Below are 17,479 nucleotides of genomic sequence, written 5' to 3' on the forward strand. Positions count from 1 at the left end.
TAAGACAGTGTGAAACTCCAGACCAACATACAGACAGGAAACAGGAATCTTTGACATGTGTCATATTTTGTAAATCCGGGGTGGAGATTCTTAAACGAATGGACTGACATCCTCTTGACAGGGCCCTGAGGTCAGCACGACATTGTCCAGTCCAATCTCTCCTCCAACATCTTTCCCATGCTGAGCTTCAAAGACAATCTGAAAGACATTCAAAGGTACCATGGCATTTTCAGTTTGTAGATTCGAGAAGTGATTCAACAATATTGGGCTTGTCTTTCAAACATAGGCCACTGTGAACCACATGAATTTAACGTTTTAGAGAAAACCCCAACATAGCTATAGTCACAAAAGTACTTTGGCTGGTTTTATTCTTGTTAGCTGTTTCAGCACTATAGTTCAACGATCATCCATTGAAAATAAGTGTTATCAAACTATAACATTACTCACAGATTCTGGCGCTTCCTCTTTCCAGGCCACAGTGAGGAGCTCTGTCTGCCAGCCCTGGTCTCTGCTTTGGCTCTGCTCCCATACGGGGTAAGCATTATTATCCAGCAGCACCCTGAGAGTTCCCACATTGTGACCCATCACACGGTAGTCAAAGGTGAGGCAGAAGCTGCCCTGCTGGGTCCGGTCACTGAGAAGCAACTTCAGCTTGGCTATATCCTCCGGCTCCCCTAGGAGCCCACTCATGGCCATGTAGTACTCAGCACCTGAGAGAGTTTGTCTCATAAGTGAATGCATCTACATTGTAAAATTATCTTAAATAACCTGTAATACACATATTATAATTTTGTTACCGTTATGGTAGGCTACGCTCCAGTCCATGTCATCAGCCTTGTCTTGGACCCACTCACATGCTCCCTGATCAAAGTTGCAATCCAGGATAAACTCTAGAGGGTAAAACCAAAGGAGCACATTAGGAAAAAGTCTTATAAACAGTCATTAAATAACAATGGAACATAAACAGATATTTGATTACCTTCCTGAACGGGTGTTATTTGGATTACTTTGACTTCTGTGGCGGGGCCAAACACTGATTCAAAGTCCTCTGATACTGTGTTAAGAGATAAAAGAGAAACATCGGTGTAAATATATGAATTTTCAGTTGGATACACACTCACTTTCCAGTTTATTAGGTACACTTACACCTATCTTAATTAAGCTATTGCATTCAAACAGTCCTGCAACAAAACCAACTTTCATGAAGGTTATAAAGTTCTGTTTGAAAAAGACTACCTGGGATTTATTGCAGGGCTGCATTCTTTTTAACAAGGTGCACCGAATGAATTGGCAATGGAAGTGTATAATAGTTCAGCTAAATGTGATAATCAGAAAGTAAAAGCATGCAGACACAACTGTATCACAAATACACTCTAACAAAATCTCATAAAATATGCCCCTTACACTTTTGCAAAGAACGTTTTGTCTATGAATTCCTCTTAAAATATGTGATCTTAAAAAAAAGAAAACGTTGCAAAATTATGCAGCAAAGAGAAATTCCACAGTGAAACAAAAGCGAGAAAGTGCCTTTTAACCAACAGGTGTAGACCTGCCCTGCTGTCACTCATGTCTTGAGATGAATCTGCAACTTTAGGAAACAGCCCCCCCCCAAGTATTTTAAAGCTCTTGCAGCTAACCACCCCCATGGCAAGCGGCCTTAGAGAGTCAGAGAAGCGACAGCTGGGGTTATTGAACCTGCTCAACTAGAGTGGGCTAGTGTTAAGAGGTCTAGAGTGCTGATGACAGACTTTCCAACTAGGAGTCAAGTCTGTTTGCACAACAGCTGTTTTGGGGAAAACATAATAAAAGGCTTGGAGGCTTAGTAACCTCCCTCCCTTCCCCACCCTCCTCCCAGGAGATGGGAAGCAGGATGAGTTGTATCCCTGGGCTCTCTCATGCCGACAGAGTGAAATTCCTCCCTGGAGGTGATGGATGTCTCGGGGCCTGTCTCCTCTTGCTATCTGAGTTCTTACACAGGCCAGGGTGTTTCCATGAAGATCAAGATTAGTTGTGAAAGGTAATCTCATGTATGGGGTTTCTCATTGAGGACCACACTGCCCACTCGTCTCCTTTTTATCTGATGAAAGTGTCAGAAAAGGAGCATCTACACACAGATCAGGCGTGAATGACATGATCTAGATAGAAGACACCATGTCACATAACCAATTAGATTGATTCTAATCATTTCTTAATTCTACATTGCTGGGTTCTTATTCAGAGCTTTATATTTTAGTTTTAGCCAATGGTTTGATATCATGAAAGAGTTTTAAAAACACGTCAGCTTAGAGTTGATAGGATCTTAGAGTTAGTGACCCTATTTTCTACAATACTGGAGGACATGACAGCATGACAGTAACAATGCTTGTGGTTCTTTGAGGAAATAACTGGGACATCTTTGACTAATCAGATTCAATATGTCTGAGCATGTTGTTCACTAAAGAGAGTCAACAAATGTGTTCCTCCATTGTTAGTAACATCAAGAAGAGTTATACAGGTCTTAGTGAAGCCTGTGGGCGACAGCGGACATGAAGCAACAGGCCCCTTTCTTCTCTGGTCAAGGTCTTAAGCCTGACCTGCAATTTAATACTTATTGCAGCTGCCTACTGAAAAATCGACAATTGTATTCAGATGCTGTGTAGACATGAGAGCTAAGTCTCTGTAGAAACTGAGTTTGTTTAGTCTGTGTAAGGTTAATACACTGTGGACCACCCAGAATTACTGCAAAGGAGCCAAACGACAGGGCACTTACTGAACACATCTCCTCTTGGATTGAGCTGGTTGTCTTCCTCCACCTCCTCTTCTTCCTCAGGAAATTCATCCACCTGTTTCTGCTCAGTCTGGGGGCCAGCGTAGACCTTTCCATCATAGTCAAAAGGCTGCTGATGGAATTTAGGAGGCGGCGTTGCGACTGGTTCAGGGATTATATTTTTGATGTCCTCGTTGTCCAGCGTACCTTCCAGAATCCCGGGCTTCACTTGGGAGTCCTGGATGGCTGCAGGCAGGAAGAGGAATCAGATTAGACATGTGGAACTGCAATCATGAGCGGGAAAGACAGTTTGTTTCCGGGCTTCAGATGCGTTTGTTGTCATGTATTCTGCAGCTGCTGCTCTTGTCCTACTCCATGCAGATGAAGCATGACAGCAACATTCATTGCACATAACTTAAATGAGTGTTTTAAGTGCACAAGCATTTTGTCACATGAGTTCTGTATTTTAGGAGTCATGCTGAGGATTTCAGGTCTCATATCAAGCTGTGTGTGCAAGGGACGTGCAACATTTTCAGCCATGAGCACGGGGGAGAGTTTGGAGAGGTGTTCTTAAAAAGTAGGAGGCAATGAATGGGGTTGCAGGGCAGGGAGTGAACAGTGGAAGCCGTCTTGGATTTCACACAATCTCACCATTGAGGAAATCATCTGCACTGCCTTTGTCTCCGTCCCACGACCTCTGATAAAACGGCTTGACTACAAAAAATAAAGGCATCTTTCATTTATGCTGAAACTGCTGGCCTCTATAATTTGGCATCATGAGGCTTTACCTGTTATTATCTGGGCCTGGGTTAAAGAGTACAACAGTACCAGCCTTTCCACTTCTTCTTCAGATGGCTGGCTACCATACAATATTTAGACAGGTGTGTATTCAATCTGTGGCTCTCTCTTGCTGACATCTGTAAAGAGGCATGAAGTCTAAAAACAGGAAACTAGCCTTGGCCTGTTCGCCGAGTAAATGAATTATGTGGCTGTAAAACTGCTTCTGACCAATCTGATTGACTACTGTCACCTGGGAAAGGCCTGAGACATGAGTCGTTAAAATCTATTATGAATGGCCTTGGAAGACACGTTTTATTACATATCGAAAGTCATCCCTAAAACTAATTAATTCATGAGTCTGTGTTGCAGTTCTTGGATCTCACCAGAGCATTCAAAGCCATTGCCTCTGAAGCCAGACTGGCACCTGCACCTGAAGGATCCTTGAGTGTTCACACAGACAGCATGGTGGCTGCACCTGTGGGTGCTGGCTGCACACTCATCAAGGTCTGGAATTGGAAGAAGCCTATTTGTACCTTGAGGAGCAGAATTTATCTTGAATGTTTCCTTGTTATAAACTTGTATACCTTACCTACGCAGTCGTATTTGCCGTCAACATATTTCAAGTCGTAGCCATTCTGGCATTTGCAGAAGTAGCTTCCAAAGGTGTTCACACATTGTCTGTCGTAGGGGCAGAGGTTATTCCCTGTTACACATTCATCAATATCTGAAGGGAAACAGAAGACGGGACAAATTAAAGAGTGTTTGATTTTATATACATGTCACATTAGGCAATATTGAATTTGTATTTCTTGTAATGGCTTATTTCCACTGCTCTGAGACTCTTCACACACACTGCTGACAATGTTTCGTGGATTGGGTGTGCTGTGCGCTTCCTCTGATTCACATGGAGTCCTCAGCTGCTCTTTTTGATCTGCCAGCAGGGAACTTTGCTGTGGTTGTTGTACTGAGTTCATTACAACATCCTGGTGATCATGAACACGATCCCTCACTGGCTTCCTAGCATCACTGCTAATTTGTGTTTGCAGTGGCCCCTGGCCAGGTTGGAAGCAGTGAACCACTGAGTGTGGTAAGTGAGCTATAGATTTATTTGTGGCGGCAATAAAGGAATTTTGTGAATTCTCTAGCTAATAGGACCATTAGTAATGCTTTTGAGAGTGATCCAGTGCCAAATAGTTGTAGTAGTCAGCCTATTGCTATAGAGACAATCATTTAATTAATATACATATTCTCATTCAGTCATGTCATTATGTAATTTTACTTTATGGCTTCAGAATGAAAGTGTACTTCTGCTGTATCTCTTTTGTTTTTTAGTGTGTTGAATTGATGGCAATCTTCAAGTTTAATGCTCCAGAGCTATTCTATTACTTCCCCTGTGTGATCTGTATGCCAGACTGGCTCTCTCTTACAGCTCAGGCAGTTTTGTGGGTAGAAATATAACTTAACAGTACTCATCTTATTTACAAGCCAAGAATGCAGAAGCCACAAAATAAAATCTGTACAGAATTGTTCCCCTATGCAAAAACTCACAATCCATGAGACGGCAACAAGCCAAAGTCAAGCCTTTTTTTTTAACTCTGTACTTTTTTATTGTTCCATCAGATTGTTCCTTACATTTTGCTTTTCTCTAATCATTTATCGTATTTGACATAGGTTTTACTTGCATGACACCATATGCATAAAAGCATTCATATACTATTTTATTGTGTGTGTGTGTGTGTGTGTGTGTGTGTGGTAGCTCACCTACACAAGCCCTCCCATCTTGCCCCAGCTGCAGCCCCGCAGATGGGCAGAGACAGCGAATCTCCCCCTGAACCTCCTCACAGCCATACTGACAGTGAGCAGCAGAGCATGTCCTGGAATCTTCGTGCATGGACACAAAAAGGCACGCATTTATAAATATTCAAACTTGCCAACTTAGATTTTCACGTGTTTCCACTCAGGGTATTCACGGATAGTATTAGCACAATGGGACTCACTCGCACAAGATCCATCAGGCATTACGGTGTAACCATTGAGGCAGTAGCATTTGTAGCTTCCATAGGTGTTCATGCAGCGATGCTCACAGGGACGAGGTTTCAGGCCGCACTCATTCAGATCTGGAAATAAGAGTCACCCTTATTTTTCCACACGCAACACCTTCTTGTCTAAAACCTAAAACATTTACTTTTTAACTGAAATGCTTTTATTGGAACACAGGAGAAAAATATTTGCTTGAAGTGGAACACACCCAGAATTCGTTAGTAAAGCTTATCAACTGTACCCAGTTTGACCCATGTTTTCCAGACCCCAACTACCCACCTTGATTACACGTCTTTCCAGTGTATCCTGGGAAACACTTGCATTTGTTGGGGCCAACACACTCTCCGTGCTTGCAGCCGTGGTCACACTGAGCTGGTAAAACATTTAACACGAAGAGAATACCACCAGAAATATCAGTGGTTTGAGAATGATGGATTATTGTCAAACCACACATTTCTATCAGGCAAGGTTTTTCAATCTAGAATGTCATTGCCGCCACATTTATTTTGGTTAGGAGAATATCTTTCACGAAAAGAATAACAATTGTTAGGAGACTGTGCATGGTGGCAGTAAATTGGATTATATATATATAAATGCTCTTACCCTCACACTGTCCTTTACTGTTTTTCTTCCAGCCATAGCAACACTCCAGCCTCCTGCCATAGCGACAAACACCTGGTTGGTTTCCAGTGAGGACTTGTCGGTAGTGCCTTTATAGAGCAAGAGAGAAACAGAAGGTAAGGTTTGTCATTTCACTGTCTCAGCTACATTTATAACCCACCCTGGTTAATGCATGGAACATCAGATGGTACATTTGACCTTTAAGCAAAATCTTATTTCAACAATAAAAAACACTAAGGACATATTACAAATTCAACCATATTAACATGAAAAAATGAGCACCCAACGCATCCACAGTCTCACTAAGCTCTCCTAATTGTAGATTTCAGCCAACCTTGTCTTCTAATTTTGGTCCCGATGGTAGTTGTGTGAAAAAAAAAAAACAACCTAAATAAAATGTCCCCTCACAGGCTTGCTTAGTGATAAAAGGGAGCTCCCCGTGGAGTAACAGCCAGCTGACAGGATGTAGGCTACAGATGGAGAAAAACACACTAATCAGACATTTCCTGCGTTGCACATTGATACCTTATGCACAACCATATGTCCTTTTGTTTCACTGTACCTTGATCTTTACCTGACTCCATTTTCTGGAGTCAGATGAGATTCACAGTTAAGTTATTCTCAGTTGCGGTCAGCAAGTCAGCATTGCATTCAAAATAACCTACATTACATATAGATTATATTGCATGTGTGTATTTTTAACCTGTAAATTAAATTAAGATGCCATTTGACTTTGACTTAGTACATAAGTAAATTCATGTCAGCATAACACATCCAAATCTGACTTTACAGCTTTCAGCATCATTTCTACTTTTAAGTCCAATGCCAAACTCTTATATCCCAGATGTTTAGGTGTCACAGGGATAGCATCCTATAAGCAGCCTCGGCTCCAGTTGGACTGGGGGAATCTGAGACTTGATAGAAATCAACCAGAATAGCCCACAGGAGAGCGGCTCCTTAGAGCGACAGGTGCTCTTCAGTTATTAACAGTTGCTGTGCCACTTTTAGCTGACACACTGTCATAGCTGTCATAGTCCTCTGCTGGCAGCGGCAGCAGTGTGTCTATATCATCAATGCAACAGTTTTCCCTGTAAAGATTTAAAGCCAAGTAAAAGCATGTAGAGGAACTGCCAGTTAAAATGGCAGTAATTCCCTTTTTGGCAACAGGAAGTGGGCCAAATGAGTCAGTACAGTTGGTGGCACTTTTTGGTTTATTATTCTTGTAAGGTCTTTATCATTCTTGACTGAGTAAATATCCAAGTAAAGTTTACATCTGCTGCAGGTCTCAAGGTAGAAAACATAGCATACAACATCAAATGCCCTTACGCTCTAGTTCGTTGACTTACCTGTGGGCTTCCGCACTACCAGAGGAGATGTGGACTATGAAAAAAAGAGCCCCGACCAAGGTGAACGGTTGCATGTCTGTGGCTGTGAGCAGCCGGAGAGCTCTGCTTCCCACGGGGCTGACTTTGGTTTCTGTGAGTTCCGACTATTCTTCCTGGGGGCTTACGCTCATTAAAAGGCTTAGACAGGAACAGGTCTTAGTCTTTGGTCCTCTACACAGATTACGCCAGATTTCATGTATTTCCAGAGTACAAAGTTGAGTTCTCCTTCAGGGGAAAAAAGATAAAATCTCTTTTTCCCACTCTTTTCAGTGGTGCAGCTACACTCTATGTCCCAATGTCCCTTCCCCTCTGAAATTCCAGAGGTGGGTTGACACAGCTCTGTGAGGGATAGGTTGTGACTTTCGGAGGTAGGAGTGGGTTTGTAAGGGGGGTGGGGATTATGTTTAGGGGTGCTTCTCTCTTTACTGAAACCCTATACAAGATCACATGAAAATCTTCCTGTGGATCACCAGTAAAAAAAAATCACACTGATGGACAAATGTCAAATGCAGGACAAAGAATTGATCTTATTTGGGTTTTTCTTCTGGGATAACATGAGCTTTACATGCATTTCTTGCTTGACGGTCTGCCGTTTCTTTGGGGGATAATTAGCTGTATCGGCTAATTTTGGAACTCAGACATGCTTAGGCCTGTCATTAGCAGCTGCAGCGCTCTTTGATGTCTTACTCACAGGTAGCACATGAAGCGTTGCTCTCCCACACATGCTAATTCCAAGTTCAGCTATAAAAATGTTTAATGAGTTTTAACGCTTTCAAAGTCCGCTCCAACATCTGGTGCCGATCTTCTATACCCTTCAAAATGGACAGGTGATGTTTCTGTGTGGAAGTTTACGTTTGTTGTTGAAATACATACATATAAGGCAGAGGGGATTTCTGCACTGAATTCATTTACACGCTGCATTTCTGCCCTCTGCCACATTGTCCAAACAGGCTCAAACTGAAGATTTGAAACTGCACTGGAAAAAGTTTTCAGACGAGACGGAGGTCTGCAGTTAAACTTTTTAGTTGAGCTCAACAATAAAAGTCTGTGATTATTTCTCCAGACACCCATCTCAGGTAGCAGAAATGTTTCAGCTCGCTAAAGTTGGTTTAGCCAGCGTGAGGTCAAAACAAATTGGGTCTGGACGCTCCCATTGTTGCACCCTTTTTTTTTGCAAAAATACAATTTTTTTGTTTGTTATGACTCCACTCATGTGTTGCTCTAGAACGAATCAGTGTGGCATAGACGCGACTCTGAGCTCACATACACTCCTCTACAGAGCAAGATGAACCTGAACTCATATTGCCGAATCCACATGCAGCATTTCCTAAATGCTAATCCAGAAGGAAGTGTGGTTGCTGGTAAGCAGGCAGTGGTTGCCGCAAATATGCAGCATTGAGTAGAAAGTATGTATGTTAATAGGGGAGCAAATATTCGTAGAAACCCCATGGACAGTAGTTTTACTTTCCTCAGAGTAACCATACTACCTTTGGGGAGCTTAGTTGGTAACACATTTTCAAAAAAAGAAAAGAAAGCTGTTGTCTAGCTTTCACTAGACAACAGTTTTTCTTTTTCAAACTTGTATTGTATTTTTGAAGAGATAGATTTTCACAAATGATCTTCTCCAATGAATTATGTAAGAGTAGCAATTATAGAATATAATAGGAGTCGTATTCTCACAAAACAATGAATTGTTGTGTTGTGGGTTTCTGTACTGTGTCAGGCTCTAGTCTGTGTTATTGCATTCAACAAAAGCACAAAAATATGTTTGCTTACTTTACGGTGCATTACATTATGTACAGCAACTGTGTTCTGGCATCATATGTAGTACTTTCTGCAATCACTAGCCCTCGTTTCATTTCGTTTCAATTCGTTTCTAGTCTGCAACCTGACTCTGTACTGACATCTCTCACACTGTGCCATGCTATACATTCCTTGGTGCTGTTATCTCGGCTGTGTGAGCTCCTCTGTGCCAGGCGTCTGGTGAACATTATGCTCACAACAACAGCACCATCTTCTGTCCAGGAGAAAGCCCTGGCATGTAGACCTGGACTCATACTTTAATCAACTGGAAGTTAGCAGTACACCTTTCAAAATATTCCTGGCTTAAGGATGTGAATATGTTTTCAGTGACTGAAAGAACATAGATTGTTTCATTTGTGGTAGTATGAAGCACTCTGTGCTGTTGGTTAGGTATAAAAGAGTTTCACAAAAGCCTAGCCTGACACATATAGTTGTGTTCTTAGTGCTACCATTAAGAAATATTTATTTTATACATTGCAAGTATGTGTAGTTTATCATGTATTTTTGTAGTATAAAATCAGAGTCTGCTTTGCTCCCCGTGTGAATACATTTCCCCTCAAGGAACACAGAGATGAGTTTCTTTCTTATTATTTTTCATCAATTCTATTTTCTTCCAGGAGGAGGAGACATAGTTCAGCACATAAAGAGCCGAGAGGTAGACAAAAGGCCATAATGTTACGTACACAGAGTTTCATCTTCATAAATCCAAAATCGAACTATTCTATTATCTGGATTGCAGATGTGTTTGATTATAAAGAAGTAAAGGACATATCTTTACTGACTATGCATAGCAATTCTTTGTTTTTTGATTAAATGGGTTTTGCATAGGTCGGAACAGAACTGTGAGTGGAATTCTACCAGTGTTGGTGATTTATTTTGTGCTTTGTCTCCCTCCTGTCTATCATATATATATATATATATCTGTGTTGACTGAAGTAAGCTTCTTCATATCCTGAGGACAGGAAGCGGCACAATAAAGAGGGTTTGTTATTGATGGGTTAGTGGTCTACTTTGCTGTTTCCTGTGGCTTATAACATGATGTTCTGATCATTAAAGTTGTATCTTTCTTCGGGTATGTGTTGGATTTAGACCCGATCTTGTTGTCTCCTTATGATTTAAAACTGGCTTCAAGTGGTGCAGCACTTTGTTGAGGCATTGCTAACTTTCAGGAAGTGTGCCTCCCGACTTCCTGGCATTCACTCAGGCCAGTGCTGTCCACACACTTAACCCGGCTCCAAGCCTGCAGACACGAGTCAATAGAGTTCTAATTTGATAATGCAGCTGAGCCTGGGATTATCAGACTCCAGTAACCCCAGTTACCCCCCCTCTATGCTATTTTTAAAAGGAAATTAGTGGCCCCTACGCAGGGCACACATATATATCCACTCAGCGTCCCTTACATTGGCCCCTGGCACAATGAGCAAGGCCTTTACTATAAAAGGAGAGACTAGGCTGTTGAAGTTATTTTGAAAGGGATGTGTGTACACAACCACATCCTGCCCTGAGTGGGAGATGAAATGAGCAATGAATGCACTGCAGATAATACTGACTGCTGTGAAAATGGGCCACGGCTCATCAACGACATTGAGGTACACTCTTTGAGGTAAAGATTCAAACACCGCTGTCTCGATTCGATGTGCAATAGTCAAATTTCAAAAAGCTTTGCGTAACAATCATTAAAGCGGTTTTATTTCAATGTCGTCAACTATCAGACCAAAAAAAAAATGGTAACTGTCTGCAAAGCTTTTATCTCCAAAATGAGACATTTTCTGTCACATTGCAGTGTGATCTTTCTAAAACCTGATCAATTGAGTATTGCTCCAGGAAGATCTCTGCAACAGTGCAGGCAGGGGTGTGTGACTTCCTCCTTCAATCATAGATGTGACTTTGAGAAATCTTTTTGACTGGATGTGTACAACTCTGACTGGAGCATTGTGCATGCCCGTCTCTCTAGCGTTACATTTGACAGTTTGTGAGAAGAGAGCATCAAACAAGTGATTTCAAAGTTCAAGTGACTTAGTGCAGGTGCTTCCGTGTATAAAAGTGTAAAGGAAACACCTCAAATCATGTGTTTGAGGTCCACATTGTGGAGATCTAAAAAAAAAAAAAACTACCTTTATACAGGAAAACTTCGGATACTTTAAGTTTCATTTTTGTACTTCTAGTTGTACTTTTGCTCTGTCCTTTACGTGACCCAACAGAAACCTCTTGTAAGTCCCCAAAAGTAGTAGCCTTATAAATCCAGGTGCTCTTAGAACATCTGCTGTCCACAGATTACACAATGACAGGCTGCTGCTAAGTGAGGTTGGAACCAGTGCAACCAGAGAGACAGACCTTTGGGGATTCAGGCTGTCAGCGAGATCACACAGACACTTTAGTCCCTCAACATGACGGGTGTAACGGGTTCGGGTGTTCCGAACGCGGGCTCTGGTCCCAGCTGGACACCTCCCGCTCTCCTCTCATTAATAATGCAGCAGCTGTACCATGCTGTGAGGGTGGCTTGATGGGGAAGCACCAGACATCTCAAGAGGCTTGATGTGTGGCTCGCCATTACTTATTAATGGGCTTGCCTGGTCAGAGACATCACAGTGGCCTCTTTAATCTGTCACAGTCTCAAACAAAGCTCTTACGCTAGGACCACTCTGCTGCAGAGCTGATGATATAGCCTCACAGAAGTAACGTTGCATCAGTTGCTTTACTGGAGTTGTAGTACAGTGCAGTAGTAGAGGAAGAGACTAGCCTTTGTCTGCTCCATTGATGCAGACTTTTCACTAATCCAAGTGAGGAATTAACACTTAAGATTCATTCTCCTCAGAGGACCCTGACTAGACTTCACACACCACTTAAACAACATCATATGATATACTGTATACATATACAGATGTTGCAGTAGGTTCTTTTACTTCCATTTCTTCAAATCTGTGGTTAGTCTATGGGGGACTTCCCGTGTGCACTTCCTGTCAGATGACTATATCTAAGTACACGTCCCTTTCACACAGTCTCTTTTATTAACCTTCTCTGAGAGAACCAATGACCCAACTTTACAAGGTTCTAATCTTTTGTTTCTTTTCTGTCAGTACCGCTCAGTCCAGCTTTAACAGTCATACTGTAGTTACATTGTTCTTTGATGTCAGCAGGGCCTCATTCTGACATTTAACCTTTTAAAGTGGCAGGACCCCAGAGGTCAGAGTTTAAAAGTGCCCTTTATTCTTCTTAACTGGCGAGGTTCATGCAGGGTATAATTATACAACTATGTACCCGAAGAAGAGAAGCTATCCGACCTTAGTGCAGTGATCACATAAACTGCATGCCTAACAGGATAAGACATGCTGCCGTATCAATTTTAACTCCGACCATGTGTGCACAAGAGTTCTAATGTGCCTGCACTGTTGTAGAGATTATAGGCTCCTGATAATACATTTTAAAATTACTGTGCTGTTATTACATACTTGTGGTGTATCAGCAAGATGAGAACAATCATGTTTCATTTCCTGTTTCTTGCAAGAATGATTTTTGTATCTATTGCTGCAGGGACACAATATACAGGGATAAAAACAAGACTCTACAGGCATGACATTTTAAACTGCATTAATTAACTGTTTGGGGTCGTATACAATGTATTATTAAACTGCAAGATAAAAGTGCACTGTATGTATGTTTTGGTGTTTATATGCATACATACTGTGTGTAGGTACTGTATGACTTATTCCCTAACAAGTATGTTGATACACATGCAGAGCTGTGCAGACAGGTATCAGGCTTGTTTGTTAAATCTATGGTTCCTCTGTAGCGGTGGCCGTCAGGAAGTGGAAACAGTCTGCCAGAAAAGGAAGAACGAAAATGTCACACAGCAAAAGTCGGAAGTTACAGTTTTAAAACGTTTAACCGAGCTTTGTCTTGATGGCTTTCACAGACCCGCTTTGAGCTGTATACACACACACACACACACACACACACACACACACACACACACACACACACACACACATCTCAAAGTGCTTATCCACCTTAGGCCTAATTACAGGGAGATCAAACCATTCTCAGAACCAATCTCAATGCCAAAGACGTCTTGTTTCACAACAACTTTTGCAGACTAGTGCAAACATGGTTTGTGGGTTTTTATGGCACTATCGCAACTGCAAACAGAGGGGCAAGCCTCCACAAAGGATCCAGCTTTAAATCCCTGAGTTGGGGCAATATTCTGCACATCTAGTTGGGACATGCTGACCTGGCTTATTGGAGGACTGATACCTAAGCACATTCCTCAGACAGATCTCAACAAGCTGCCCTAGTCCTAGTCTGGGCCGTGGTGCATAGCAGTAAAAGATTAAAAAGCAAACAAACATTGAAATAATTCATGCAGGAACTGCACATGTTTGGACAATGCAACACACACACAAACTAAACACACACAGAGAGTTGTGTGCAAGTGTCATCAAATAAAATGTATTAGCATCACCAGTTCTCTAAATATACAAACAGACTTCTGCACCAGAGTTTCAGATCTCACAAGTATAATGTGTGCAGCTTTTGGTACCATTTACCAACATGAATCATGCTGTTGTGTGCAATTTGTACAAAATGTTCCTCAGAAGCAGTGTCAAATCTTGGCACACACAATAATATCCTGAGGACATTATTTCAAATGGCTTCAAGTCTCCACTTGCAGCTCCTTATTTCCTAAGCCTTATGTTCACAGAATATTAGGGGTGTTCAGAGTCCTCTGCTATTACTTCATAAAATCATCAGTTAACTGGTGCGTAAAATTATGAACAGATTCCTCTTCTTTTGCTGACTTGCTTGCAAACATGAATTGCAAATTCAGCAATGGTCAGCAATATTTAGAGTTTTATTTAAACACTCTGTCAGTCTATATATGGTGCAAGTCCACGAGCACAGTCAGTTTAAACGTTTGCTTTGACACTATGGCACTGCGACTCTTTAACCGCATCCTGTTGCACACCTTTGGGGCTGGCTTCAGACACATTCACAAACAAGCTCCTGTAACATACAGCGGCAAAGTAGTTTAAGGTGAGATATGTGAAGGAGATTTAACAGCCAGGACATGATAACACTTTGTTGTCAACACGGTGAGGTGTGAAAGTACTATTGCAGGACCAATATAAAAATACAAACGCATTAGGACACATTATAAGTGCTTAAAAAGTTGTTATATATCTTCTCAGAGAAATGCTAATCATGTGCAGACGCTGTAATAAGCAGCCAGGAAAGCCATACTGTAAGTTAGAGACTGCATAAGCGGGAGGAGGAGAAGTTGACACATTGTGAGGATTTCTCAAGAGCATTATCCTGCTCTGGCATGATGCATGCAAGTCAAAAGGACTTAGCTGGGGGGCAACATCATTAGTGGAGCTTTGTTTTCCTGTGTCCAATGACAACAACCACAGCAATGATATATCAATGCCCTGACCTGTTATTCACGTGAAATGTTGCCAGAAATCCTTGATGTGATAACTAAGACAATATCTGACACAAAGCAAAGGCTCGGTCAAAAAAGACCCCACAGAATAGACACCTGCACTAGACAGTGTTTGAATTATCCAATTACACTTTTAAACACATACAATTTCCCTTATTCAGTATGCAGATTCATCACAGTACTGATCACAGTTCTGTATAAAAATGTATCCACACATGGACCAGTCAGTTTCCTGATGAATATATCCCTTGATGGCTCATCTCAAGAGTTCTCTCAGCTGTAGAGGTCAGATATCTCGCTCAACTGACCCATCAAATGCGTCGTTCTTAAGGCAGCTTGCCTGAGCTCTGCATTTCCTATACCGCAGTTTGTGCCCCTCGACCTAAAACACTCGCTTCCAGTGTTCACGTCACATGGTTACTGCCACAGAATTTCTATCTCCTCCTTTAACACACATTCAAATCGGTGTGTCACTCATTCCTCTCGCTTCCTGTGTCTGTGTCAGACCTGATCACAGTTATCATGCTAGCTTAGTTATCACGCCCACCTTGTTGTTGTAGTACTAAATGTAACATTGTGAATTATTCCTGCATGTACTCATATACTGTGAGTACATGAGGACGTTGGTGCTGAAAGGGGGGGCGTTTAGGTTGCCAGACTCACAGCTGGTGAGCTACTGAGCTCGCCAGGGTGACTCTTGCGGCTGAAAGGTTGCATGCACATGTCACATTGAATCACACTACACTGCATCTCCTCCGTCGGTGCACTCGGGACACATCTGCCTAGCTAGTCAGAATGCACAAAATGTAGTCCAGCAAGCCAAAGAGGCATTTGTTCTTGGAATTATAGGATGCCTATGTGTTAATAACCCTGTAACCTTCCTCACGTCCTTGTATGGTTGTTGAGCTTTATGCCATGCCATGTCATTTCTTTTTTTTTCTTTTCTTTTGCAAGAACTAGCTCTTGAAATGTTCTGAAATAAGAAATTAGTCATGATAATTTAGACATGATGTGGTGCATTTATTTCAGGAGTTACATGGGTAGAGAAAAGCTTTGAGACAACATTTACGGAGATGAAAGGGAAATATTACAATTTTGATGTTTATGAATATTCAAAAATGTCTTAGGTAGATGGGGATTTCTTTTTTGGACTCATGACCTCTGTATGTCTAAAAATCCAGGCTTAATGCCTGTTCCTATATTTCAGTTCAGTTTGTTTGTGTTTTGTATACGTCATGTTTTCAAGACTTTTAAGTCTTTAAGACGCTGATTGTTTTTTAATCAGGTGTCTGTGATTGTGATAGGGATATCTGTTGAAATGTTTTTTCCGTGGAGAACTTAAATTATTTTGTCTGCCTTCTCTTTATTTCGTTTTCTATCTGATTCTATTTTTTTTATCACTTTACTTAAATAATCTGCTTCATCTACTTCTGCTTTAGCTAGGGAGTATTTTCATCAGGTTTCACATGATAACCCACAAGGCCTTTTGGCTTCCACCTTTGCTATATAATTCTTAGGACTGATAAGATTAATGGAATGAACACCAAACCCCAACTTAGTAGAGAATGCACCTGGAATGCACCACTAACTAAAGGTTAAGAGAATACGAAACAGGTCAGGCAACTCTTTGTCTTTCTTTGCATGCGCTTTGGTAATCAGGCTTTTTCCTCGAGATTCCTATTAAAACCTGCACACAGATACATATTAGTGTGTCCCTGCAAAGTGATCGGTTTGTTAGCCAGATATATGGATAATCTGCCGTCTGCCGCAGATCTCAAGCACGTTTCTGGGAGTTTCTTTGTCACACATAGCAACCATTATGGTGTGTCACTGGATTGGCCAGCTCACACCCTCAGCTTTTGTGTCTACCTATCACACAATAGCAGCACTGCTTTTTCCCACCGTGGGTATGATAATGAGGACAAAGATGAATTGTCCTTTTCTTGGTTCACTCTGAATCAGGAACATAAAGACGCTGAACCTCCCTTTACAGATGAATGGACATTTTTGTCCCAGCTTCAGCTTTTTATCACACCTACGGTTAATAGTGAGAATTGAGTCAACCTTTCTCATATAAATCAATCTGCATCTGTATGACTGACAGTATTTGTGACAGTATTAGTTTACTGTCGATAACATTCCACAATGTTCCTCTTCCTAATGCATCTATGGATATTTGTGATTATTCTGTTATTGTTATTATTCTGTTCTGTTATTCTATGTCAGTCATTTGGTACCATTAGGATTTGTTATAAATAGACTCCGAAATAAACATTTTAATTATTTATACTGTGTCTTCTCTCCCTATGTACTGAAACGTAACAAAAAAACCCCAGCAAAAATCCACATTATCATAATTAAAAAAGGAAATGAAAACTTTGCACAGTGAGAAACCAAACCAGCAGAAAATAGTTTACTGGGGAGTTGAGTTTCACTTGTTTTACTTCACACAGCATTTCTTAGTATTATGGAGGAACCTTAATGATCATGTGACAAAGATAAACTATATATACAGTAAAACCACCACACTGGGTCAAGAGAGAATTTTTGAAATCATTACTATTGTACTTGCACCAATCTAGTGATCCTAGTCATCTAATTGCCTGCTTCACTGAATTGATCTAGTGCTCTGATTATGTGAAAATGTTTGGGAAGCTAAAATCT

At 41.2% G+C, this 17,479-nt stretch overlaps 1 protein-coding gene across 1 annotated transcript; it reads right to left on the reverse strand.

Annotated features, from left to right (window-relative positions):
- Positions 1-90: 90 nt before the first annotated feature.
- On the reverse strand, positions 91-7,607 carry egfl6 (EGF-like-domain, multiple 6). The gene is made up of 13 exons (XM_076107128.1): positions 7,534-7,607; positions 6,170-6,276; positions 5,846-5,938; positions 5,524-5,643; positions 5,288-5,407; positions 4,116-4,250; positions 3,910-4,032; positions 3,398-3,460; positions 2,750-2,992; positions 980-1,054; positions 798-890; positions 448-710; positions 91-198 (listed from the first exon to the last, which is right to left on the reverse strand). Exons 1-13 carry the CDS (start codon positions 7,605-7,607, stop codon positions 91-93), a joined length of 1,617 nt encoding a protein of 538 aa, XP_075963243.1.
- Positions 7,608-17,479: the final 9,872 nt, after the last annotated feature.

The sequence above is a fragment of the Anarhichas minor genome, unplaced genomic scaffold (assembly GCF_050575085.1).
Source record: "Anarhichas minor isolate MPS153535 unplaced genomic scaffold, ASM5057508v1 ptg000004l, whole genome shotgun sequence".
Classification (NCBI taxonomy): Eukaryota; Metazoa; Chordata; class Actinopteri; order Perciformes; family Anarhichadidae; genus Anarhichas; species Anarhichas minor.